General features: G+C 29.0%; 2 protein-coding genes across 3 annotated transcripts; one reads left to right on the top strand and one right to left on the bottom strand.

Annotated features, from left to right (window-relative positions):
• Positions 1-1,090: 1,090 nt before the first annotated feature.
• On the top strand, positions 1,091-5,428 carry LOC123292467 (WD repeat-containing protein 37). Its single transcript, XM_044873146.1, has 5 exons — positions 1,091-1,317; positions 1,380-1,496; positions 1,556-1,920; positions 1,983-2,347; positions 2,718-5,428. The coding sequence occupies exons 1-5, from the start codon at positions 1,122-1,124 to the stop codon at positions 3,094-3,096; spliced, it is 1,422 nt and encodes a 473-aa protein (XP_044729081.1). The 5' UTR covers positions 1,091-1,121; the 3' UTR covers positions 3,097-5,428.
• Positions 5,429-6,895: 1,467 nt separating this feature from the next.
• Positions 6,896-27,172, bottom strand: LOC123291661 (hemicentin-1). 2 transcript variants are annotated; one of them, XM_044872023.1, is made up of 13 exons: positions 27,001-27,172; positions 14,186-14,318; positions 13,460-13,674; positions 13,079-13,396; positions 12,361-12,512; positions 11,849-11,993; positions 11,328-11,458; positions 11,094-11,253; positions 10,335-10,634; positions 10,092-10,269; positions 9,822-10,012; positions 9,412-9,747; positions 6,896-6,961 (listed from the first exon to the last, which is right to left on the bottom strand). In XM_044872023.1, the coding sequence occupies exons 1-13, from the start codon at positions 27,110-27,112 to the stop codon at positions 6,936-6,938; spliced, it is 2,397 nt and encodes a 798-aa protein (XP_044727958.1). In that variant the 5' UTR covers positions 27,113-27,172; the 3' UTR covers positions 6,896-6,935. The 2 variants fall into 2 exon arrangements, with proteins under 2 accessions (XP_044727958.1, XP_044727959.1); XM_044872024.1 differs by lacking the exon at positions 6,896-6,961 and adding an exon at positions 7,995-8,023.
• Between the last annotated feature and the right edge of the window lie 583 nt (positions 27,173-27,755).

Here is a 27,755-nt window from a genome sequence, read left to right as displayed (position 1 = left end):
ATTTCAGAGCGGGATTCGAACTAATTTTTTTTTAAATTTATTGTTAGCAATCAGAATATATCTAATGTCTATATTATTCTATGGCTAATGTGCTCTCTATGGCTAAGGCTCTCAACTTTCACCAATTTTCCAATATCGTGAAGAAATATAAATATAGGAGAGAATTGCCTATTGCGTATCGATTTTAAAATCGTACGTGTTGATTTTTTCATTAGCTAAAAATGCCTATAAGGTTCCATTAAAAGCCTTTTCTTTTAAATAAAATAATTAAAGAAATAATTTATTGGTTGTTATTTCTTTACTAATGGACTAAGAAAGTTTACTAACCTTACTTTACTTATATGTACTGGCAAGATTTTGGTGATTTCCTATTTAGGAAACTGGTTGCCAAAATCAAATTTTTTAATGCGATAAAGTAAATTATAAATTGCGAAAATATTAATAATAATTAATTTTTTTGCTAGGAAATGCAAAGAAAATTTAATATCGTAAGTCTTTGTTCTTTGATAATAGCAACCATGAATAATAACTGTATAAAATATTTAAGTACGGCTCTGCTATGTAGGAAATACTCATGAAATACTTGACTATCTAATAATTGGCAACATGCTCAAAATAATAAACTTAAATGAAATTTTGTGATTAAGTTCAAGGTATTGATCTATTGATAATTTATAGGTTAAATTAATTTATTATTATTTATTTTGAAATATTTTTAATTTGGATCATTTCATAAACATCCATCATTCGTCTAAACAAACTGAGTCATACCCTGTTTTAACTTTTTATTATTAACTTATGTAATTTGCATTTTTGCAATATTTTTATTTTCTCAAATATTTTTTTCCTATATAATTTATTCAATATTATACACATTTTTAAAATAATTACCTGTAAATAGAAAATGTTACATAAAAAGAATTTCTACTATTTGACAAGGAAGGATTGAAATTTTTTTGACATCTCACTAAAATGATTTGACAGCTTTTAAAGCAAGTGTTTAAAAAAATGTTTACTAACAATTGTTTAGAAGAATAAATGTTTTAAATTAATTTATATAATAAGCATATTTTAATTAAAAAGTGAGTAACTTGTGAGAGTTGCTTTTACAAAATAAAATAATGAGTTATGGAAAATCGACTAAGAAACGGTCTACAATGGCTAAATTACAGTCAGTATTGGATGGAGAAAATTACTTAGGAATTCGTGGTGAAGTTGAAGGAGAATTTATACAACCACCCTTTAAAACTCGATTACGTGAATTATTTAGACAAATTGAAAAAGAATTTGATATCTTGTATGCTGAGAATCTTAGTTGTAAGTTTTTGAAATTTTATTGCAATATTATTATATTAATCAGAAATTTTTTTAATTTTTAGTACAAGAAAAAATTGATACATTAAATGAGAAAATTGAACGTGAATCTTTTATTAGTGATAAACCTGGGTACGATTCAACTGATTTTGATAATGTTGCCAAAACAGTTAAAGCTAAATGTAAGAGATTAGTTTAACATGAAACAATTTTCAATATTAAATTTATTTTTAATTTTTAGTGGGTAATACTTCATCACAAAAACTGAAAACAGCACATAAACTGAAAGCTCAAACAAGTAAAATTGTGTCCAGTTTTAAGGGGCCTAATACACAATGTTCAATGATTCGGGAATATATAGGGCATAAAGATGGTGTATGGGAGGTATCGGTGTCACGTTCTGAACAACCCGTAATTGGTACGGCATCCGCAGATCACACGGCATGTATATGGAGTACTGATTCCGCTCGATGTTTATTGCAATATCAAGGTCATAATGGCTCCGTAAATTCACTAAGATTTCATCCCAATAAAGATTTAGTACTTACTTCAAGTGGGGATTGTACAGCTCATTTATGGCAAGCTGCTGTGAATTGGGATATACCGGTAAATATCTAAAGTGTAAAATTATTTTAATTTATATTGTAAACTTGTTTTTTTGATTTCAGAAAGGTCATTCGTCTGAAGAAGAACTTGAATATGGAGAAGAAATTGACGAGAAATTTGATCGTGTAGAAACATTACGTACACCCATTATGGAATTTGGTGCTCATTCTGGTGCAATTGCAGCTGCTGATTTTTTAGCTGGTGCTGAACAAGTGATAACTGCATCATGGGATCGATTAGCAATGTTACATGATGTCGAAACTGGCCTTGCTTTAAATACACTTGGTGGTCATGATTTGGAACTAACTGACCTTTCAACGCATTCAGCTCAAAAAATGGCTGTGACATGTTCGAGAGATACGACATTCCGTTTATGGGATTTTAGAGAACCAGCGTTTCCTGTCTCAGTATTTCAAGGACATACCGAGTATGTATTTCGTTTCAAGTGTAAAATAATATAAAATTTTGTAACATTACATAGATTGGGATCATTTGAGCTGTTTATTCAAAATTAACCTTTGGTTATTATTTAACCTATAAAATACAGTATACTTTTATTAGGCTACTTATTTTTGTAAAAACATAAGGCTGTCGTTTGATCAAATTATATTGTACACATATTTTATATTTCATCAAAATTAATTTTGCACATTTCAAACCTTTATATCTTAAAACATGTCCCATTTCGTTGCCTCATGCCTTTGATGACCTTCGGTTAGACATGTCAAACTATTGTGTATTTAGTGCGTGATCCTTTGGAAGTTTTTGACTGAAAATATTTTTTTTTTATTTTATAGGAGTGTAACATCGGCTGTCTTCACAAGTGAAGACAAAGTGATATCCGGCTCTGATGATCGGAGTGTAAAAGTATGGGATTTACGTAACATGAGATCACCATTAGCAACAATTCGTACCGATTCAGCGGTTAATCGATTAGCTGTTTCAGATACGGGTATTATTGCAATACCACATGATAATCGTCAAATTCGTTTATTTGATTTATCTGGACAACGTTTAGCTCGTTTACCGCGCACCAGCCGTCAAGGCCACAGACGCATGGTGGCCAGTGTTGCATGGGCGAACGGCCATAACACAATTACAAATTTGTATTCATGTGGATTTGACCGTCGTGTTTTAGGATGGTCCGTACATCCGTATAAAGAAAAGGATACGTAAATTTATTTTGTTGGAAATATTTTTTCTCTATCGTGGGTTTATGAACAATAGTTATTTAGTAGTTAAACTAAAGAAATATAGAACGGTTCATAACGTTTTTTTATTGATAAAAAATTATTTGGGAAGAAAATATTAGTGGAGATCTTTTAAACTACCATGACAATTTCAAAGGCTGTATTATTAATTCTTTATGAGAGGTTCTACTAATTAAAAAATGTTATGTAACTAACTACCTCGCTATCAATTTAATTGTACTCGAATAAATTGTTTAGGAAATTACACATTTCAAATTGAATCATGGTGGCCTTTTTTTGAGAAGTTTTACTGGTTTTGTGGGTATTTTTGAGAAAAAATGTTTATTGACACCAAATTGTAAAATTTGTAGTAAGTTAAAACCGTTAAAACTAACATGCGTCTTTAGAAATATATTGTATAGAAATAGTGTCTGATGTTGTAACAGCCTGGTGATTCTTATTTCTTATTGATCTTATACAAGATCAATGAGATACTCAGAAAGTGGACTTCAAACTTCAACCAAGTTGTTTTTATTTCATGTCCATTCTACCACTGAACATCTCATGTAGGAATCAGATCCTACAATGTCAATGAATCTACAGATGAACGTCCGTTGAAATTAAATGTTGCAACTAATCTATGAAGATGCAATCAGGCGATTAATTAATGTTGTCATAATACTTGAAATAATATATTCAGTTTCGTCTGTCCTTGGATATTTACCTAGACTTCTGGTCATTAAGATCTATATACAAAGAAATCGCTATGCAATAAGGACAATGATCAGATGTTAGCAAAGCTGTTAATTGGGTTAATTTTCTAAGAAAATTTAACGATAAGAAAAGTTGACTATAAATAATATAAATATCTATGAATGCATTTTCTAAAAGGTTTGCTTTGTGGTTCAATTTAAGCTAACGAATGCAGTGAATAGTTTTTTTATTAGACACGCATTCAAATTGTATTTTTTCCAGTATATAACGATTGCTTTTGAACAAACCTCGAATGTTGTTTTAGTTAATGTTACTTTTCAAATTAATAAACATTGCTTATCAAATTATTCCCTAAATTAGTAATTGCTTTCAACTTGTTCTGTAAAAAGCCATGTATCTGGAGTAATTTTGTAAGTTACACTGAATTTATTTAATAAAACTCTGGGCCACCGTGTAAATTTATGAGTATTTTGGATTTGTTTCAATACTAAAAAGGAAATGTGTTCTTCGAAATTTCTTGTGTAGTTGTGATTGGATTTTGACTCTTACCAAAACTTTAATTGCTAATCAATTTCCACAAATCAAAAATTGTCTATACATTCCACTCTTATTGTGTAAAAAGCAAAAATATATTTTTTCATTATGTTTATTTAGTCTTTATTAATAACTAAAAGGCTTGTGTTATTTGTAAGCATGTAAAGTCTAAATATTTTCTCTTTTCCGTTTTTTTGGAATATTTGGTTTGTATTGATTTTGTGATTTATTTAAAAATATACAAAATTAAGGTAGTTTGTTACTTAAATCACTTAAAATGACCCCGTATTTTTCATATTTATTCGAAATATTATACTTAAATGCAGCCATATAAAAAAATCGGATTATTCTACCGAGAGATATAATTTACTAAAGCTATGCAAAAATATATGGTATTTTATGAGTGCCCTTGTTCAAAAATTCCGGAAATCGAGGTTGACTTTTGTAAAAAAGGTAAATTTTGAGGTTATGTTTATGAATTGTATTAAACAACAGCTGACTATAGGATTTGACAGTTAATTTTAGACAACTCAGTTTTAAAAATGTTTTTACGATTTTTAATTATTGTTAATGCCGATTGAATTTGATCAATAAAATATTAAATTTTGTTATTTTAATTTATTAGAAATGTTTTTTTATCATTAGTTGTAAAAAGTAATTCAAAAATGATTGCTGACTTGACTAAGCGATTTGGGTAACAAACTACCTTAATATAAATTCCTCCCAAAGCAGCTTCAAAAGGACCCTGCATAAAACTAATGTAAATCATTATACATAGTCGAGTCATGTCGAACAGATGTGGTTCTACGAATACTACGATTTTCCACCGGTTTTAGCTAAAAGGCTTTGCAAAATTAGTTTTGTGAATTTAATCATATCATGTCGAGAAAATGCAGGTGTTACCATCAAGATTAGTAGCTATTCATTAGATGTATGACTAGCCTTTGTAGTGACATACTGTATAAAATCAATAAAGAGAGGGGTAATTTAAATTGACAAGATTTGAGCAATTTGAACCTTAGTAAAAAGTGTTGAAAAAAATATTAATTATTAATTATAAAATTTAGAATAGTTACACTTACTTTTTCTTATAAATTTTCTTTATATAAATTTTGAAGCTCCATATGGTTGACTAAAATATTATTTGATAAACAGTTTAATCGTTATCTTTTGAAGTGAATTTCATAGTTATGATACAACGAATATTTTTAATAGTAATCTTTAAAAGGTTGGAGAATGTTAATTAAGTTAATATGTTTCATCACGTTTCGGGAATTTGTATATATTGTAATGGTTTTTACAATAGGTGAATTTAAGGTATTATTTCGAATTTACTTCGACATTTTACATGACTGCCATATAGTTGAGTTAATTTAAGATTTTGATTTTTATTGCATCTTGAAAGGATATAAGGAACTAGTGAAATTTGTTACATCCGCCCTCTTTAGAAGGTTTTGAATGAATTAGTTTTTTCTGAAATCTAAAGTTAGCCTGGAATAATTTACAGGTTCTTTTTGTTGACTTTATATATATGTTGTACCTTGTAGCATGAACTTTGTATAGTTCTACAATCCATCTACTTGAATTTTCGAAACAATTATTACTGGGATTTAATTTCGCATATTAAAGAAATAAAAAACAATTAAAATATTCAAGGAAGAATAAAACATTGAAATTTGAATTATTTAATAGATTTAATTTATTTGGGAAAACCTGAATCATTCCTAAAGGCGATTTTCCACTAAATGGACAGTTGAGTTTATGTTGCGTTTGTTTTTTATAGAACTTGAAAAACAAAAATAAAATTTATACAAACCAAATTATTATTTGTGTTTGTGTTTTGTTGTTTGTTTGCCCGTTTAGTGGAAAGCCGGCAGGGCTGAACTTTTTTAAACCATTCAAAAAAAAAAAAAAAATTGTCCTTCCAAAGATTATTACAACAGTTTTGAATCATTTAATTAATATTTTCTATTAGTACAAGAGCTCATAGCAGTCAGATCACTTTCATCGCATGTCGATAATATTTCAAGTCAATTTATTTTATGTTTCATACTCCGAAATATTAATTCTAGGTTTAGGGTCAGTATACATTTAATATATAAAACAAAGTCAGGTTAGTTAAACCATTTATAACTCAAGAACGGCTGGACCGATTTTAATGATTCTGATTTGTTGGATTCGTCTCAACCCCGAATAGCAGAAAAACTATAATATGCCGAGAGTGGAACTAGCAAATCTAAATCTTTAGAAGTTCAACCTGACTATTATAGGCTCTTGAATTATATAATAATTATTGTATAAAATGGTTGAATGTGTATTATTTTTTTACAATTATTATCAATAGGGTATTACTAGTCATTGTTATAATTATTGAGTTAAAAACAAATACTGTTATAAATTTTATGTTGTAAGATAAAATATTACCTACTGGAATTTTATTGGATTCTTAAATGCAAAATAAAACTAATTGAATAAAAAAAAAATTGTACGTTTATTTAAAAAAAAGAAGAAAATATTTTCATTAAATACTGATCAGTTTAAAGATAAAACCAGAAGAATTATAAAATATAGATTATTTTAGTGTAGAATGAGGTCAGGATGATCTGAAAATTAAAGAAAATAATATAGTATCAGTTTCGTATAGAAAAAAGGTGAAAAAGCTTTAATTTGTAGCCACAACAGAAATTTTTTTTATAAAAAATACAATTCACAATGACTTATTGGTTTATGTACAATGGAAATTTTATAACAAAAATTACTGTCTTGGAAGTGAAATAGAGAGGTAGGTTTCTCTGGATCAGTTATTGGAAATGGAAGGAAAATTTTATATGGATGGAAAATCTTAAGACAGTATTATTTGAAACAGAGATATGTGTGGAAAAAACAAGAGATCGAGGATAAGCATAAATTTGTTTCTTACAAAACGCTAGTGTATATAGTTTGACTGAGCTACAGGTTTGAAATTTTTCACACGCCTTTGATTCTGATGAGAATCAAAAATTTTGTAATCATTTTCCAGATCACACTATGAAATTATAAAATACGTAAATTAAAGTTAAAATTCTATAGAAACTATTCTATTTCTCTCGAATAACTAACTAATACTATAAATAATTATTAATATTTTGGAAATATTTAGTTTCTAAATCCAACGTTTATAAACACTTAAAAAAATGATTGGCAGGATATTTTAAATATTTGAAGAGAGGAGGATAGGACTTAATTTAGAATTTAATTATAAATTAATTATATGAACATCGATTTCTGTTGTAGCTATTAAAGCAAAATAAAATTCAAATGTTAATAAAAGAAAAAGCTTTCCTAAAACAAAATTAAAGGCAAAGTGGTGCTACTAGAAAACACAAAAAAAAAAACACAAATTTGATATTAATTAAATTAAAAATTAATGAACTTAATCAAATTTAAAAAAATATATTTAGGAACTATTTTCAAAATATATTTACAGGCATACTTGAAATTGTGTTGTAAAATCTTGACATGAAATTATTAAAAATGTGAATTTAATTCGACAAAATTTTTTCATTTATTATTGATATTTTAATTCTTAAATACATTACAATAAATTTAACAGAAAACAGACTTTATTTGAATTGAAAGTTAATTTTCGAAAATTATCAACAATCTTTATGTGAGGATGTATTTTTCTGAAATTAAGAAAACGAACAGAATAATTTCCATTGTAATGAAGAATTAAATAATGATTTTAAATGACGCTTTCTAAGAACTCTACTCTTCTCTTCCATTGTAATAGATTTAGGATAAGCTGCTAATTCATCTTGAGAGAGATACAATGTGCCGTTATGTAGTTGATTGTTAGTAGAAGATTCTCGAGAACTTTTGATAGTGGAAGAATTGAAACGCGAATACTTTTCCCAATAAATAATTAGTCCCTAATAATATTAGTTACCGAAACTGTAACTCAACATGGTCAAAATTTTTATAGATAAATAAATTAATCATAATATTTATTATGGTACAATAGCCAATTTCATGAAAAAAATTTTTAGACGACTGGATTTTAGATTTTTTTTTTATTGAAAGTAGGTAGGGATCAAACTCGATCTCCTAGACTGCGAGCATGTGGATAGTTTGTGATTTTGCCTTAGAACTTCTGTTAGATTAGGACCCATTTCCTTTTTGTAATTTTTTTTTTAACTAGTTCATTTAATTTTTGTCTCCCCGATGTCTTTGACACTACTCTTGATATGGAAAATAAATGAAATTAGCTTTTGCTAATAGCTCCAAAGATGAGTAGCAAAAGCTAGAAATTTCAGAAGATTTTCAGTAATTTCAGTGCTGTTTACTCTTTAAAATTTCCAACCTTCCATTAAAAGTTAAAGCGCATTTTTACCCTTGTTCCAAATCATATGATGGTCATCGGTATTTTGAAAATCCGTAAAATTATTATATCAAAAAATGAGATATTGCTATGTATGTGTGTGTGTAATTCTTAAGTATGTTTGGTTCAGTTTGGAGAGACAAAACTAGGGGTTATGGATACAAAGAAAAAAACCGCATTTGCCGAGGGTTTTTTAAATTTTGTAAATTTTATTTGTTTAAGATCTGTTCTTATACGTTAAGAATATACCGCCTGATTTACTAAATCTATAGAAATGCAATAAATTTTCTTGGTTTATTAAAGAATTTGTTAGTCTATATCCAAATTTTTTAAGGATTTAATTTAGCAAAATAATTAATATAATTTTTGGTTAATGTTTCAGAAAATTTTGTACAAACATTTTACGTCAATAGCAAATTTTGATTTAAAAATATCTAGAAAATTTACCATCCGATTAAAAAAAAATATTCCGCCGTTGTAATTGTCAGTCCTTTTTTTCCTAATAATCTACAGAGAATAATTATTTTAAATAAAATTTTGCCACTCTTAGGTAAATAATAAAATCGAAAGAAAATAATTTTATAAATACTGTACATAATTTATTTTAAAATGCTTTCTCTTTGTTTACAAAAAAATTTAAGAAATTTAGTACTATCATTGTAGTACTCTAATATCGAAAGGTACCATGCTTACCTATGACTAAATGTTGTGATATTCTACGTGAGATTGGAACACTTTGTTCAATACTAGCACTACGTGTAAACATTTCTGAATGTCGTCGAAAACTGTCACCAAAACCACCATCATCACTGGGTTCTCGGCGACGGCGTACTACTGCTAAATCCATTCCTTTATCGGATTGTCTATTGTTTGTTTTTTTGCACGCACAAACTAATATTGATACTACCGTTGTAATTATTATAATTGATAAAATACTTGCACTAATTATTATTAAATACAGTTTTGGTATATCCTCTTTGTCAGCCACTGGGCTTACATTTTCAATATTATTTTGAAATTTTGAAATGTCTGCAAAATAAACAAAGATTACAATTTTTCTATACAGTAGATATCAATAGTAGATATCAATAAGTTGCAATTACCTGTGTCTTCAAGTTTTTGTAGCATTTGTTGAATTTTAACACCGTCAATAACAACTGGTGGATCACTTAGTCCACGCGAATTTATTGAATGTATTACTAATTTATATTCATGACCCGGATCTAAATTATGTAGATAGAATACTGGTTGGTTTTCAACAACACGAAACAGTCTTGGTGAATGGGATACTAAACTGAAAAATAAAAATTTCAACTTATTTTCGTAAAAAAAATTCGTAAAATAATTATTAGAATCACCAAATCTGGACTTACTTCGTCGCTTGATCATTTACAGCTCGATCATGCGTAAAATCAAGTTTAGCGCTATCTTCAAGAACTTCCAAAGAAAATCGTTGTGTTATACCACCATCTTCGCCTGGTGTACACGTAATTTCGACACTTATCTGTTCAAGATAACGAATTTGACAATTTTGCGGTGGACTTGGAGGACCTATAATGCATGGGAACTCGTTATATTTAGTATGCATAAACGTAGTTTAAAATTGTATTACGTACGCGCTTGTTTGATATGAAAATAACATGGAACTTCTTGATTTCCAACTGAATTTGTTGCCCAGCACGCTAAAGTTCCGTAATCTTTTTCATTCGATGGTGTGAAATATAATAAACTCACAAGCCCATTTGATACAGTTCGTGAACCTTGTACTGGAAGGAAATTGCCTTGTGAATTATTGTATGTCCAGTAGAATTTCACTATACTAGGTGATGCCTCGACTTCACAATGTGCAATTAGTGCATTATTTTCAAATGCTCCTATTTCTTTAATTGCATAGCCAGGTCGACATCGTGGTTTATCTAAAAATAATTTAAATTAGAATATTTAATAAGCATATTTTTCAGGACTTTTCATTTTTTGTAAATTATTTAGGATAGAGAACTGCAGATTCAGAGTCTATTCGGTGTAAGAGTAGAACAGATGTACCTCTAGAAGTAGAAAATTTACCAACTTTATAATATTACTATTTAATATTAAAAAGTATAGGTAATATAACGTAAACATAAATGATATAAATCTAGAATACAAATTTCTTACAAACTTCAATTAAATAGTGAACCAGTAATTAATCCAAATCGAGAATAAGCAGGAAGAAAAAAATTTATGGAGCGATGGAAATTTACTTATAGCATGAAAAATTTTTTGGCGCAAGAAATGTTTTTCTTGTATTAAGCCAAGAAAATCATTTTTCTAACTAATTTGGTTTCTGCCACCTATTTTACACTGTTTAAAGAATAAGCAGTATAAATATAACTCACATAAAACTTTAATTTTAAATGGAACACTTCTTGTTTCGCCTTCACTGTTTACAGCATCGCATCGATATTCACCACTAGACTGTCGTCCTAACTTTCGTAATACCAGTGTTTTATCGACTGGAATGATACCTTCTACTTCATTATACTGAAGTAGTTGGTCCTGAAAATATCATCCATTTTAGAAATAACATTTTTCTAGGATTATACGCATTTTAATGTTTAGGATATACTCACGCCATGGAACCAATTATATTTATGTGGTTTCGGATTTGCATGAGCTTCACATGTAAGGTTTATTTCAGAACCTTCATGTAAACTTGTAGAATCGATACCTGGCCCAGCAACTATATATACAGCTGGAGGATCTAAAAATTTGATAAATTTATTCGATTTGTTGAAAATTGTTCCTAAATATACGACAATATTTTCTCCGCAAGATGAATCTGATTAAATTAGATCCCAATACTTAAAAGTTTTTAGTGTTACGAGTACAAAAGTAGTTCGTGTTACTAGTTTCCACAGGCGCTGAGTATTTGTATATGGTACTGAACAACGAACTATGATAAGTTTAACAGAAAAAGTATGTACATTCGGCGCCTCGAGCTGAGCCTTTAGAGAATCTTATAGTTTCACAGTTGTCATAAATCGTCACCAACCAAACGAAGCCTCAAGTCTTGGTAATAGGAACATCAATGCTATAGTATATTTATTTAAAAATTACTATTATTGCTCAAATCAATAAAAATAATACTCACAGGCTACGTGTAATGTTTTATGTTCTTCAACAAATCCATCTGGAATGTGTGGATTCGCTGCTCGGCAAATAATTTCTTTGTTATCATCAGAAATAACTACTCTTAAATTTAAAACGCTTATAGTAACATTTCCATGTTGTTTTTTCTAAAAGCAAAGTTTATAAATAGGAAATTCGTCAAATTTTTTGCAAGATTTACAAAACTTCAATTTGAAAGATCCGTAGCGGTATTATTAGTAGTAAGTAAATTATCCCACTTTTCGATAATAGAGCAATAAATTCTCTGAGATGTGAAATTGTTTCCAATATCGAGATAAGCGGTTGGCATCCATGCATTATTAAAAAATGATCTAATTAGAAACAGTAAATCAAATTTTCAATAAAAATGAAATTAATAGTTTCGTCGTTGGATAATTTTCATTTAAAATTTTTATATTCAGCTTCGTGCTCCAAAATTTTGATGGCATGGTACTACGAATATCTACGGATCTTTTATTACAATATCATACTTACAGTTGAGGTAGCATTGGTAATTGGCTCTCCATCTAGAAACCATGTTATAATGGCTGGAGGAAATGAGCCAGAAGTTTCACATTTCAATAAATGTGTTTTTTGTACTGATAAGAGTTGTGATGGTAATATTAATTTAACATAATCAGGTTTTACTGCAAATATAAAATCATTCATATACTTGTAAAGTGAAATAAATAAATAAGGGTAGTATAAGCAAAGAATACAGAATACTTAAGTATTCTTTGGTATAAGAAACCATTTCTTGTAATAGGCGACAATAAATACGTTTTGGTTTTACAAGTTGATTTTTGAGAAAAACTTTAAATCGTAAAGCATAATTTTTCAGGCATCACGATTGGATAATTTTTCATATAGGTTATATAAGTAGACAGACTTTTTTTAGAAATAATGCCCTATCTTACACTGAAGTGAGTAACAAAGTGTGCAAAATTATAGAAGCACGCAATAAAAAAATGTTTCGGTTTTCCAACTTAAAAATATTCTTTAATGCCACAACTAGGGAATTGTACAGTTTCAATTATGGAAACCCTTATGATGCGGTTTAAACCAAACAAGTACCAAACTATTTTAAGCTTGCCCGGGGATGAAAAATTTTCATAGAGGCAGCGAGCTATCATTATCAACGGTAATATATGGGAACGGGCACTCTAGATCAAATAAAAATAGATAGATTTCTGTGGAGTTTTACTGTACTTACAATAAACAGCAACCATAACTTCTCGTGTGATTGGCGGACTGTCAAATGAAGATTGGGCTTTACAAATAAAACGTGCATTATTCATTTTTCTTGAAACTTTCCTGATAGTTAATTGATTTACAGTTGTGTATGAATCAATACTTGTGTCGATAACACCATCTAAAATATTATCACCTTCATACCACATTAGCGTGGGATGTGGTCGTCCACCTTTCACTTGGCATGATAAAAATAAATCATATCCTTCCAAAAATGGACCGGCTAAATTTAATACTTCATGCCCTTGACCATCAAAAATTTTCGGTTCAGATGGTGGAACTGAAATAATACGATTTTGAAATATACAAGTGTATGAAATTTATTAATTGTGAAAATTCTTACCAACTAAAGTTAAATTTAATCGAAAATTTCTTGTAGGTGAACTAAAAAAATCAACTCGACATCGGAATATACCTTCATCACTTAATTCAATGTTTCGTATATGTAAATGAGCTTTTGACGGTGCAGTTCCTGTTACAAAGAAACTACGGGTACCTAAATTATCACTGGTTGCCCAATGTGTTCCATTTTCTATTGGCCCACCTCTACAATCTAAACTGAAAAGAGAGAAATTAATTGTTAAAACATACTTTAACATATTATTGAAGTGTTTTGAAAAATTTTTTACAATTGAAACCAGGGGAGGAACGAATTAATTGACCATATTCTTTTTTTTGGTATCCTAATATTCTATTATCATAGTTCCTAAAGAAAGTATATATAAATAGGTCCGCTGTATAGATATATCTAACGGAATTCTACCGTAACTTAATCGAAGTTATAGTATGTAAACTATAATTAAAAGTATTTACGTAAATCTAAATCTTAAATCCAGTACTTTTTGGTCTAGAAGGCGATAGGTAAATCTGAAATTTTTTGGTAGTATTAAATTTCAACTCATAAAATCTTACGTAAGAATTGGTTTAATCCCCCCTCCCCCTCCACATAAGCACATGAGTAGAACGTGAGGGCTATAACACGGTAGTCTTTGTTTTTAAAGTTGAAATTTCCTCAGCAAAGTGAAGGGTATAAATAAAATAATCTAAATTTTACTACAAAAAAGTTTACCTGTATAAAGGTATTCCTGATTCACCTTTAAACCATAAAACCATAGCAACACTATCTTGGGGTGTTGGTGGTGTCACATCACATGGTAAATCCACATTCTTGTCTAATACGGCCCATACAACTTGGGCTGGTACTGTAATAAAAATAAAATAATCAGCGACATCAACATCAAGGCTTGTTAAGTTAATGGTAAATATCTTAAATGGTGCAGAACAATATATTATAAGTCATTTGTAAATTTATAATACGAACTTATACTTAATTAGAAAAATGTATTTAGGTATTCCAATTTTATATATCCGTTGAAAGATTGTTATTTCAAAATGTAAATGGTATGATTTAAATCACTAAAAATTCATTTGGAAATGTTCATATTTTTAGTAATATTACCCCCGAAAATATAGACTTACGCACTGTATCGGAGTTTAACAAGGAAGGTAGGGTTGTGCTTTAAATCCGTTTCAGGATCTCTAAAACATGATTTATTTATAGGGTTTTGGGGATGTCTGGAGATGGATATGGCTGGGTTGATTCCCCCAGATTCGTCTAGTATCAAAGATGTGCTTTTTGAGGGTATTAACATTATGGTTTCGCGGTTTTAAAGCCTTTGCACACATCCACAGCTTCACCAAAGGGTTGAAAATCGGTATGTAAGCTGAAATAGATTCAAAGGTGTGCCATTTGGGAGTATTAACTTATCAAATTCTTCCTCCCTTTCTATACCCTGTATATTATATATAAAATATATATCAAAGTATACTAAGTTTAGACCCAAAGTTGTAACGCTTAAAAATATTGATACTACGAACTTAATATATGATTTAATTTTTAGTAAAGATGTTCATAAAATCACCTAATTATTCTATTTCAGATTTTCGGTCCGTTTTTCTTTCAACACGATAACTCAAAAACGAAAAGAGATATCAAGCTGAAATTTTTATATCGTGTTCCGACATAAAAAGTCAGGCTAAGTTCGTAAATGAGCAATATAGGTCAATTGGGTCTTGGGTCCGTTAGACCAATCTTGTAAACCCTTAGGTTAGGTTAGAGTAGCTGTCCTGGGGTGGGACACACTTAGACCATAGGGTCCGTTGGGATACCGAAAAAGGGTTGGCGCATTTCCGGCCACTACTCCATGAACCATTTGGAGCTGTTTAACCATTTGAAACGTGATTGGGCAGCATAGGTTAATTGGGTCCCTGGGTACTCATTGGTATTATGCTATTTGGATACATTTGTTCGATATTTTCTATTTGACGAATGTTTGTCACATAACAAAGCCACGGCTTAATGCACTACAGGGAAAACAAATTTGTGTTTCTAACATACAAATCTAATGAAAATTAATATGGACAGAGGAAATATTAAATAATAATATGCCAAAACATGAATCCTAAATCATTACTTATATTCCTAAACATTTTTTTAAATTATGGCGATATTAATAGAAAAAACTTTGTAACAATATACCGAGTGTTACAAAAAGTTAAACCAATGCAGAGGCAGGTTAAGAGTCTTTACACCCGTTCTTTATTTCTTAGGATGTATTATCTATGTATCAATGGCGATAAATAATATTTTAATAGGTATCAGGGGACCTCCAAATGTAAATATTCGGTGAAATGTTAAAATCGATTTTTTATATATAAATAAATTCTAGTTTTATACTTTTTCATAGTATTTACAGAGTATCCTAAAATAAACACATACAATACCGACTAATATATTGAAATCTATATATATATATAGATCCCCCCCCCCCTTTTAATAAAATCGAGGAAATCGGAAAAAAAATTTTGCTTTGGAATTTGACGAAACTCGGTGGATGGGGTAATATTGATCCAAAATGTATAAAAATCAGGTTAATTTAATGATTGGATGCATAGTTTCTGAGATATCGCAATATTTGGATCGATTTTAGTCGGTATCTCAAAAACTATTCTACCAGTCGTCAAATGCACCTGATTTTTGTACTTTTTGGGGTCAAAATTACCTTATATACTGAGTTTTATCGAAATTGGAAATAAAAAAAATTTTTCGACTTTTTTGCAATTTTTTTAAGGGATACCCCTTTAATAAAATCGAGGAAATCGGAAAAAAAAATTTGCTTTGGAATTTGACGAAACTCGGTGGATGGGGTAATTTTGATCCAAAAAGTATAAAAATCAGGTTAATTTAATGATTTGATGCATAGTTTCTGAGATATCGCAATATTTGGATCGATTTTAGTCGGTATCTCAAAAACTATTCCACCAGTCGTCAAATGAACCCGATTTTTGTAATTTTTGGGTCAAAATTACCTTATATACTGAGTTTTATCGAAATTGGAAATAAAAAAAATTTCTCGACTTTTTTGCAATTTTTTGACGAAACTCGGTGGAAGAGGTAATTTTGATCCAAAAATAATAAAAATCAGGTTAATTTAATGATTGGATGCATAGTTTCTGAGATATCGCAATATTTGGATCGATTTTAGTCTGTATCCCAAAAACTATTCCACCAGTCGTCAAATGAACCCGATTTTTGTAATTTTTGGGTCAAAATTACTTTATATACTGAGTTTTATCGAAATTGGACAAAAAAAAATTTTTCGACTTTTTAGCAATTTTTTTAAGGGGTACCCCTTTGTTAAAATCGAAGAAATCGAAAAAAAACTTTTTGTTTTGGAATTTGACGAAACTCGGTGGAAGGGGTAATTTTGATCCAAAAAGTATAAAAATCAGGTTAATTTTATGATTGGATGCATAGTTTCTGAGATATCACAATATTTGGATCGATTTTAGTCCGTATCTCAAAAACTAGTCGACCAGTCGTCAAATGAACCCGATTTTTGTAATTTTTTTCTATATTATAACCTTAAGATCAAATTCTACTTCAAAATCCTATTTAAATGACTGGCATTCGTTTCTTTCAAGTGCATAATTATCGTAGGGTCTTTAATAAGTTTTAATAATTTTAAATCATTCAGACATCTGCAACGTGTGTGGAAACCCCATCAAAAAGTCAAATATATTTCATTCATGCGGTTTAAGCCTGTAAAAGGTTTATGCATGTTAAAAAGCTTTACTTTAAATTTTGAGACACCCGTTATAAAATACATTCAAAAGTATAAAATTGGAATGTTGTGTGGTAAATTTAGAAGGGTTTATGACTTATATGCTACAGTATCCCTCACCAAACGTATTAAAACGAAATAAATAAAAGCATTCGTCGTTAAATCACAACGTTTTCTGTTTGTGTATTTATTTATACGAATATCTACATTTGTCTCAGTCACAAAATATTTATTTTTACTTTCACTAATTCACATGTACCTCTTACTCCCTCTATTTATACTAAAATTACTAACAACAAACCTTGAAATTCTTCTAAAAAAAATTCTTAAAAATTTTCATTTAAATGGTTTTATTTAAAAATGTAATTGTTTTGTTAATTTTTTTTTTGAGAGTAATTAACATTAAGTTAAGAAGGGGATTATTAAATTCTTTCCACAAAGGAATGCAATTTTATCTTAAGTTTATAATGGTCTCGAAAATATATTTATTCTATTTTGGTTACTTTTTTATATTAAAAACAAAAATTTAAGGACTGTCTTATATAGATAATGCTTGAATGAATTTGGCTCATAAATTTTAGCATTCCAAAATGATCTAATAATATATTTTTATACCATGTATATATGAAATATACATAATATATTAAGTTTAGTCCCAAGTTTGTAACGCTTAAAAATAATGATGCTAGGAAAAAAATTTTGTCATAGGTGTTCATAAAATCACCTAATTAGTCCATTTCCGGTTGTCCGTCCGTCCGTCCGTCTGTGGACACGATAATTCAAAAACGAAAAAAGATATCGAGCTGAAACTTTTACAGCGTACTCAGGAAATAAAAAGTGAGCTCAAGTTCGTAAATGAGCATCATAGGTCAATTGGGTCTTGGGTCCGTAGGACCCATCTTGTAAACCGTTAGAGATAGAACAAAAGTTTAAATATAAAAAATGTTATCAAAAATTAAACAACTTTTGTTTAAAACATTTTTTCGTATAGTTCGTACAAAACCAAGTGGCACCGAGTAAGAGAGAGTGTATGATGTATATGTATGTGCACTTATATCTATACTCTCTCTTGTTCGGTGCCACTTGGTTTTGTACGAACTATAAACATCACTGTTTACCCGTGAGGGCGCCAATTAGGCGGAAATTTTATAATATGTACTATATGTACTTGATTATCAGTTATGTATGTGTCACATGTTTGTATGTGTAATGTGATAAAGAAATCAACACTGACTATGCATGGTATTTCAACAATTAACTGAGTCAATTGTTTGTTTTCACTTGTTAGAATTACGTATAGTTTATGGGCTATTACCACAGGCCTACCAATGGTAAGGCTAATTTACACCAGGTATGTACAAGGGATGGTGCTGTTAACGCTGCGACTCTTCACTACATTTCTTGTACAAACCGTGAGAAATTTTTGAAATTGGATCGTGGAAGCCGTAACATCTCAAAGAATCGGTCTGACGCTGTAATAATTGCTAAGAAGCATGGATTCGTCGTGCAAAACGTTTCATTCAAGAAAACGTCGCCCCCTTTAAGCAATTATATTGAATAAGTATTGTATTGTTAAGGCTGTTATGTAAAAATTTTTGATTGGCGTGAAACTTTATAATTTTTTTTTTTGGTAATCGCTACGACGAAAAATTATTGCGGAAAATTTATATTAAAACGTTGTTTTTTTTATACAAGGACAAACAACTTTTATTCGAAACATTTTTTCCGTAAATTTAATAATACGTATTACCTATTTTGTAGCCGCCCGTTATGCCTACAATCTACAACCGCGTTAAATTTGAAATTCTGCATTAAAAATTATCAGTATTAAAAAGGACCGACTTTATTCTGACATTCAATTTTTTGTACTAAAATCGCCCGATCTATTTAAATATCGAATTTATTTTGTTTAGAAGATTTATAAATTGTTTTATTACAGTTATTAGAACTAAAATTTAAAAATAGAATATTGTCGAAAAATAAATGTAGGTATATTTAATGAACTATAATAGTTGTCTAAACGAATTTATGATTTTAAATTTGAGGAATTTTATTTATTTCCTCTGTTTTTGTTTCATAATTTCTGTTAACAATAAAGCGTGATTATGCATTTAATTCAAATAGAAAAAGCCGTCAAATTTTAACTAAAAGGTATAATAAGTGTGTGTGTGTGACTAATTAAAAGAAAATTAGGTATATTGGATGTTTCAAAATTGTACGCATTATTTTAGATGTGTATTTTGTAACTCAAAATAAGCAAAAAAAAGTTCGAAAATTAGTGCAAACAAATCCCATTGTTCCGAAATATTGGAGAAAAAAGACATTTATTTAATAATATCTACAATATTCAAAGTAATTGTTCAAAGTGGCCGCTATTTGGTTGAATGAAACATTCAGCACGATAAATTCATGTTTTTTTTTTGACAGTACAGTATCAGGACGATTCTAGATATTTGTTGCGTCTTCCACGATCAAATTCCAGACATTTTGCACGGTATTTTTGAAGATACGCACCTTTCTTTTATTCCACCCTTTAGGAGTACCCCCGAATAGTATATTTTAGACATCATATTTAAGATCAGCGACCTCGGAAATCCCTGAGTACCGATTTTGTGACAAATTTTAAAAAAAAACCTGGACATGCGTTCTGCAACCAGGGTATCCTCGCCTCCAGGTACACCGAGGAGTATTTTAGATACCATATTCGTGATCAACGACCTTGAAAACTAGCACGTAATTATTTTTGATGTATTTCACAACAATTTAGAGTTAATCCTGGTGATGACATGTACAACCAGGTCCTCCTGGTCACCAAGTGAAAATTTTCGAACATCATATTCGCAATCAACGACCTCAAAAATACTCAAGTAACAAAATTTCGATTTCGTTAATTATTTTCCAAGTAATAATTTTTTTTTCTTAACGTCATATGCTGCATTTACGAAAAATCATCCTGGTGATTCCAAAATAATGTTCACGGATTTTATAGAATCCAAATAGGTCACAAGTTTTATAAATGACTTTCTGAATCTAATGTAAAAAAAATCTTTCCGAAAAAAAAATTGATCTTAAACGTTCTATCGTCTGCCAAGTTGTAAACTTTCTTTTTATGTATATCATCACTATATTAAAAATGATATGATGGGTATCAATCATCAAACTCTATATGGTACCAAAAGTTGCCTTTGTATGCAAAAATTGAGAGGTAAAAAAAATCCAAAATTGTACTTTTATTAATGATTCAAATTTAAATAATTTTGAATAGACAAAACAAATGCTATTTTAAAATTTCCACCTGTTATCCATTAGTGAAAATGAATTTATTAGAGCAAAAAATTTAATTCATGTCATTGTGATTCGTTTGATCTTCAAATCCTAGGATTTATAAATTATTTTTCATTATTTCAACAAAATATTAATTCAACATGATAAATATAATTTTCTATAATAATTATGTACATACGTCATATGTATGCAGAAACGTTTCCAACAAGGAAATAAGTTAAATATACTTAGAACGCGATTTTAATTGTCGGTAAATTTTCATAGAGTTTTATCATTAGATTGAAGTGCCACTACGTTGAAGTGCCTCTTTATGCTACGAGTTTATAATAATAAAATTAGTACCTATTACATCATCGATATTACTAATACAGTAGAACCTCGATAACTCGAACCTCAAGAGAAATGCAAAAAAATTCGAGCTAATGAGTTTTCTACTTAACAAGTAGTTTGAGATACATAAGATTTATTTGCTAAAATTACGACTTGAATAGACACGATTTAAATAAATTGAGTTGTAATCTACTACGTAAAAAAAGTTGTAATCTACTACGTTTGTTGATATAGACGTAAAGGATAGTTGTTATAGAATTCTAATTTTGAAGGGGTAAAAAATAAAAACTTTGGCAAGTGTATCAGGGGATATATAAAATGTAATGGTCTGTTTCGAGGCCTACAAATATATTTTTCATAATTTTAATTTTAATATGCGTAGTTTGAAGGATTTCAAGAAAATTAACCATTTTTCAGACCTTTGAAGTCAACTCCGAAAGTTGTACTTCGATATGGTCCAATATATACGTAGCGAACGTGCTACACAATGATCTCTCAGGGTAAAATGATCCCTCTTTGTTTTAAGCGAACCATTAATTCATATATTATATTGATCATGGCAATGTAAAAGTTATTGGTGTTTTGTAGCAAAAATATTTATTTTACTTCTTTTCAACGTAAATTTGTTGTGATAGCTTTCGCTGGATGGTTGTTTTACTTTTTGTATGGAAAGTATTAAAAATTTTTTTTATATATCTAAACAAAAAATAAATTGTGCGTGGTCAGTGCTACAAATTCAAAAAAATTTGTACAATTTTTATAGTTGAAAATCGTTAATGGTGATTGAATTATTATGAATTTTATTTTTATTTTTAAATACAAAAATAGATTATTTTAAAGCTAATTGTAAAATGTTAAAAGCATCATGTGAATTTGTACACGTATAGTACACGTATGAGCAAACGTATGTACAATTATTTATAACTTCCATTAGCTATAAAATGTCTTGTACGCAATTATGTACAGGATTCCCTAAAAAATCTTTACAACGTGCTACAAATGCTGTCCTGTTTGTTAGATGACTTTCTAGTTAAAATTCTAAAAATTTTTTTTTTCAAATTACCTTAATTAAAAAGAAAAACGCGAATTTACTAAAATTTGATATGGTGACACTGTTTTGTGACAAAAAAACTATATAAAACAAATAAAAATAAACTATTTTTTAATAAATTAGAAAAAACACAATTATGGCGCCCTATCGGTCGGCCTATATTTGTTTTAGATTTCGAAAATTTTCGAAAGTATTTTCTAAAATTTTTTTTGTTCGTCGAGAATCGTACACTAGACCACTTGCTGAAGCTATTTGCCAACTATTTTCAACTGTCTTTTTTTTTATAGTTTTGGATAAAATGGACATCAAAGTTTTGTTCTAATTAGCGCCCTCACGGATAAACAATGATGTTTACGAAATAATGTTTCAAACCAAAGATGTTTTTTTAAAGGAACATTTTTTGCATTTAAACTTTTGTTCTTTCTCTAACGGTTTACAAACTCACTTTTTACGCTAAGCACGCTACAAAAATTTAAGCTTGATATCTCTTTTCGTCTTGAGTTATCGTGTTTACGGGTGGGCAGACGGACAAACGAAAATGGACTAATTAAGTAATATATTAAGCGTTACTTAATATATATTTCATATATACCGGCTATAATTAAATTATTATCAATTCTTTGACACATAATGGCGTGCCAATGCTAGTACCTGTAGTTATTTGAGCAAAACTTATGCTCAGCTATTCGAAATATTCTTTTGATCGTTATTAAAGGTTACTTAGAGACCATATTCTGTCCTTACATCAGAACTGCCAAACTTGTATTTAAAGTTCAAACTGTTGTTGGACATATTATATTACGAGCTCTTTTTTAGATTTATATATACGCTATTTTTATATTTTTATTAAATACTATTTTCTAGAATTGAACATAAATTTTCGTAATTAAGAATCTATTAAAACTACAACATTTCGAGTAAGCCATCAAAAATTAGAAACTTTATAAGGAAGTAGTTTGATCTAAATCGACTTATTTTGAGCAGAACTGTACGTGGTAGAGCATTGTTTTTGAGACACCCTGTATCTATTTGTTTGTGAAAAATAAAATAATATATTTGTATTTTATTTAGATTGGTAACCTTTTAGAAGTGTGTCAGGTCCGAGTTTATGTGACGTAAATAAATTTATTGATTTATTTATACGTTCAATAAAGATATTTTGATACATTCTCTAAGAGATTTTAATAATACTGATCATTAACAACTTAATTTAAACAAGCTTCAAGTTGGCTGTATGATAGAACATGATTTATATTACATTACACTCTCACCCTTTATTTGATTGGTTATATTAGTTATTTACGATACTAGTGGGATAACAGCATTATTAACGTACGCCTGCGAAATTTTCACAACGACTACGTAGCACGAGTCTGACAATAGCAAAAGTACGTTAGTAATGCCTTATCACACGTATATCGTACAAAAGTTTATCTACACCTCTTAATACAGTAACTTTGTCGTTTGAAAGTACGGGGTAGTCTGCATCAAATCCGATCGTTCCGATTTTTTTGCAGACTTGTTTATGATGTTGGTCTAATGAATAATCCAAGTTTGTGATCTCGAGCGCTGAATGCAACTTTGTATTGCAAAATCAAAAAATTCGGAGAAAATTTTTGCGATTATAACCCTAAAGGACTTTTTTATAAATTCTTTTCAGTACGTTTTTAAAGTAGACTAAATTTTCTACAATATGAGACGAGAATGGACTCTGTAGACCCAATCCTTCCTGAGATAAAGCTTTTCAAAAATTTTCGACGTAACTTTATGCATCAAATCCGGTAGTTCTGATTTTTAGCAGACTTGTTTAAGATGTTGTCCCAATCAATAATCTAAGTTTGTGACCGCCCTAGTGCGGAAATGCATTCAAAAACACACTAGAGCGATGATGACCTATTTTTCCCACGCATACTGAAAGAGAAAAGTACTTCTTTTCTCACGGGCGTAGATAAAATTATTTATTTGATTAATTGTTCAGCTTTGGCAACAGTCAATTTATTATAAATTATTCAAGTATGTATGGTCTACCATTTTATGGTATGTCATATTAATGACAGTTGCTTCTATTATTCAGGATTCTTTTATTTCAGTATTTCAGTAAAATATAAAATTTATCTCAGATTGATTGAGGATTAATTAAATGTGACAGATTTGTGGAAGTCACATGATGTTTAATTTAATAAATTGAATCGATAAAAAAACATTAATATTTACTTTGAATATCATCAAGTTTTCATACATATGTTAAATGCATTAACTGTGAAAATGATGTATTATTGAAAGATTTCTCGAAGACAAATCAAAATAGATATGTTAATAAACTTTCAATTTAACAAAATAATTTTGTATTAAACAATGAATGGAATTATTTATTTGTGTAATAGAGTAATAATAAGTAAGAACAAATCGTTCGTTGTGAGGTAAGTCGCCAAATAATGTAAGGTAAAGTGTTGTATCTGGGAGACAATGTATCTCTCTGTCGCAAAAAATGCACCGATTACATATAGTATCATATGTAATCCGTGCATTTTTTGCAACACAGAGTATATCTTGAACAACTTCTGAGAAAAATATTTCTATCTATGAGTTGGCGATCATTAGAAGGAATTGTTACCAAGTTTTCTACGTGCTTTTGATTCAAAATAAATAAAATAAAAATTTTAGTGAAATAAGTAAAAAATTTTCCTTTCTGATTGAACCAGAGTTAATGAAATAAGTAGTTGAAGGTATTGCTGGAAGCTCACAAAGAGAGATGCCTGTAAGAGAAACTTTAAAGGTTTTCAATGATTCAATCGATGGGCGTGATCCAAGGTAAATTAGTGAGTGATGTTTTGTTTGTATATTATGGTCTTATACCATGGGTAACACATCAATAAAATATAAATATGGTTTTTCGATAATTACCAATAACTAGTAGGAATATTGATACTTTAAGAGGGTATTATTTCCATTGTTATGCAGGATCATTTTTAAAAAAGCTTTTACTCTTATATTTTGAAATCGGAATGGAAAATCATAAAACTAAAAAACTGGCATCGACTCATTTTTAGGAGAAATGCAGAAACAGTATTAAGGTTTTTTTACGTGGATGTTGTCGGAGGTCAGCTTTTAAATAAAACTGCTTGAATTTTCGTTTTTTTAAGTCTGAAGAATAGTATAGGAAAATAAATTTTGTGGAAAGTTAGTTGTTTTTCGATAAAAATAAGAATCTGTAAAATTAACTATTAATCTAATAAGTGTTGTTAAAAATTTGGTTACAGATGACAGACAAACGACAAACGACAGACGACAGACAACCGGAAATGGACTAATTAGGTGATTTTAAACATCTATACCAAAATTTTGTTCAAAGTATCAATAGTTTTAAGCGTTACAAACTTGGGATTAAACTTAGTATACCTTGGTATATTTCATATACATGGTATAGAAACATAGAAATATCAACTGTGCTCCGAGGTACAAGATTCTCCTATATATATTATGTATTTTATTAAAATCTCTAAAATTGTATTTTATACAATTTCTTTTATTTGTTATTTTTAATTAAAATGAAAATATACATCTTATATCTGCTGTATTGAATATAGATGCTACGTTTAGAGGACAATTTAATGAATTTATCTACCTACAAGTATACTATTTTTGGATGAAGGTAAATGTCTGTCTTGTTATAATCCTGATAAATGTTTAGTGATTTTGATTCTTGTTTATTTTGTGGTCGAAAAGGATTAAATGTTGGTCTCAAAAAAATCAATACAGTTTAATAAAAATTAGGTGTAGCGCAAGTTACTATAAAAAGATTTTTACAGCATTTACTAGAATATTAAATGATTAAAAATTTGTCTTGAAACCTGAAATAATATTAACTTTCGTTACTGCTATTATAATGTTTTGTTAAATAGCTTTTGTTTACATTTTTTCGGAAAGTACTCTGTCTGTGTGATATTTTCTAAGCCTATATTCTGTTTCCAAACTTTTCATCTCGTACAGAATGTATGGATAATTTAGTAGTTCGAAAACCGGTTGTATAAATATCCTCTGGTTGAGATACATAGATTGTCACATGAGAGTAGATAAAACTAATCTCTAACCGAAAGGTTGCCCCCTTTTCTCAACAAAACGTTTTCTTAGTCATGGTAAGCCTCCAAATTCTGGTAATCAATTAGAGCTAGGTTAATTTTGATCATAAATTTGAAAAATATGACCCAATTTTAGTAGGATTACATACTTGGTTTATCAAAATTGGATAAAATTTGAATGTGATAGAGCAAAGTTAAATTTTTTGGATTCTGATGACGTCATGAAGTTAATAAATTCGATTTTGTTGATAATACAGGCAAATTTTATCCAATCTAATTGGAATTTTTTTTGAAACCCACTAATTTTGGATCATTCTTTTTAGCTGTGATGCCAGTTTTTCGCTAGTTATCACTTATGTGCTTAATTCCGGAACCAGGACTCCAAATTCTTGAAACTTATTAGAGCTAGGTTAATTTTGATTACAAATTTGAAAATTATGACCCACATTTAGTAGGGTATTTATATGGTACTTTTTGATATCTTTTAATGAACAGCGAATATATTAATAATAATTGCAATTTTAATCCAATTTTGTTTGTATTACTTTGTATTATTTACTTTATTTATTATCAACAAAATTTCGATTTTGAAGATTAATCAGTTCCTTATGCAAAATACCCCAGAATCATTTAGGGGAGTAATGAGTTCCTTGTTTTGCTCGGAAACTTAGAGAGAAATCAATACTTTAATTTGATACTCTATCATTTGAATAAATTAAAAAAGTTTTTCAATTAAATGTACAAATGACTCTTTTAAGTAAAATGACACGATTATGGCGACTCTCCTCCATTTTGACTTTACTCTTATGTTAAATACTCTATCAGTATACGAATTTTCATCATAACCGTTAGAACTGATCCCGATATATATAAGGCGCTACCTAAATACTTGCCACCGGCGCTATGTTCCTTCGTTACGGCCCTGACTGTCAAATTAATCTAGAACTTCCGTTATAATATCACATATATTTTTATATACTTAAGTTAGTTTAAAAAAAAGTTTAAAAATACTTACAATGTTTATAAAAATTTGTTGCATCTTCAGATGATTCAAACGCTGCCGTTTTAATTAATTGTAAAATAAAAAATATTCGAATTAAATAAAAACCATCATTAAACAATATCATATTGCTTTAAAAAACACGTTTAAAATTACATTTTTATTTGATTTTAAATATTATTCCACTTTCATTTATTCGTGCATAATATTTTATGTTCCATACTAATTTGTCCATGATTTTTTTTTACTTAGGTGTATTAATTCTATATTTTATAATAGTTTATATTTAAAAAGTCTATAATTCTTTCTTCAGTCTTTGAATAAACATATCGAAGATATAAATTGTTGAATCTGAAACAAAAATTTATAAATATTTTTACTAAAACAGATATTTCTTAATATTGTTTAGATAATAGTTTTATTATTAGATTTCTAGATTTAAACACACGTTTTTTTAAACATTTTTAGATGTACCCTTGAAATTTATTAGACATTTTAAATGACAGGTTTATAAACAATAGTTAATTTTTATTTCAAATTAAAAAATTAAATTAATTAAAATGGTTAATGTTGAATTGATTAATAACTAGATTAAAAGGATAAGGAACAATTCAATTATTATATTAAATTATGATTGAGGTAATGACAATTTTAATATTCGTTGTGTGCGTAGTCATGGCAGGGACAATTAAATCGATACCAGCGCTTCCAGTGAAAAATTTTGGCGATAAAGGAGGCTGTTATGGCTAAGTTGCAATTCTTTACATGTT

This window comes from Chrysoperla carnea, chromosome 2 (assembly GCF_905475395.1).
Source record: "Chrysoperla carnea chromosome 2, inChrCarn1.1, whole genome shotgun sequence".
In the NCBI taxonomy this organism is placed as follows: domain Eukaryota; kingdom Metazoa; phylum Arthropoda; class Insecta; order Neuroptera; family Chrysopidae; genus Chrysoperla; species Chrysoperla carnea.
The sequence above is the reverse complement of the archived record's forward strand: the minus strand, read 5'-3'. Positions and strand labels throughout refer to the sequence as shown.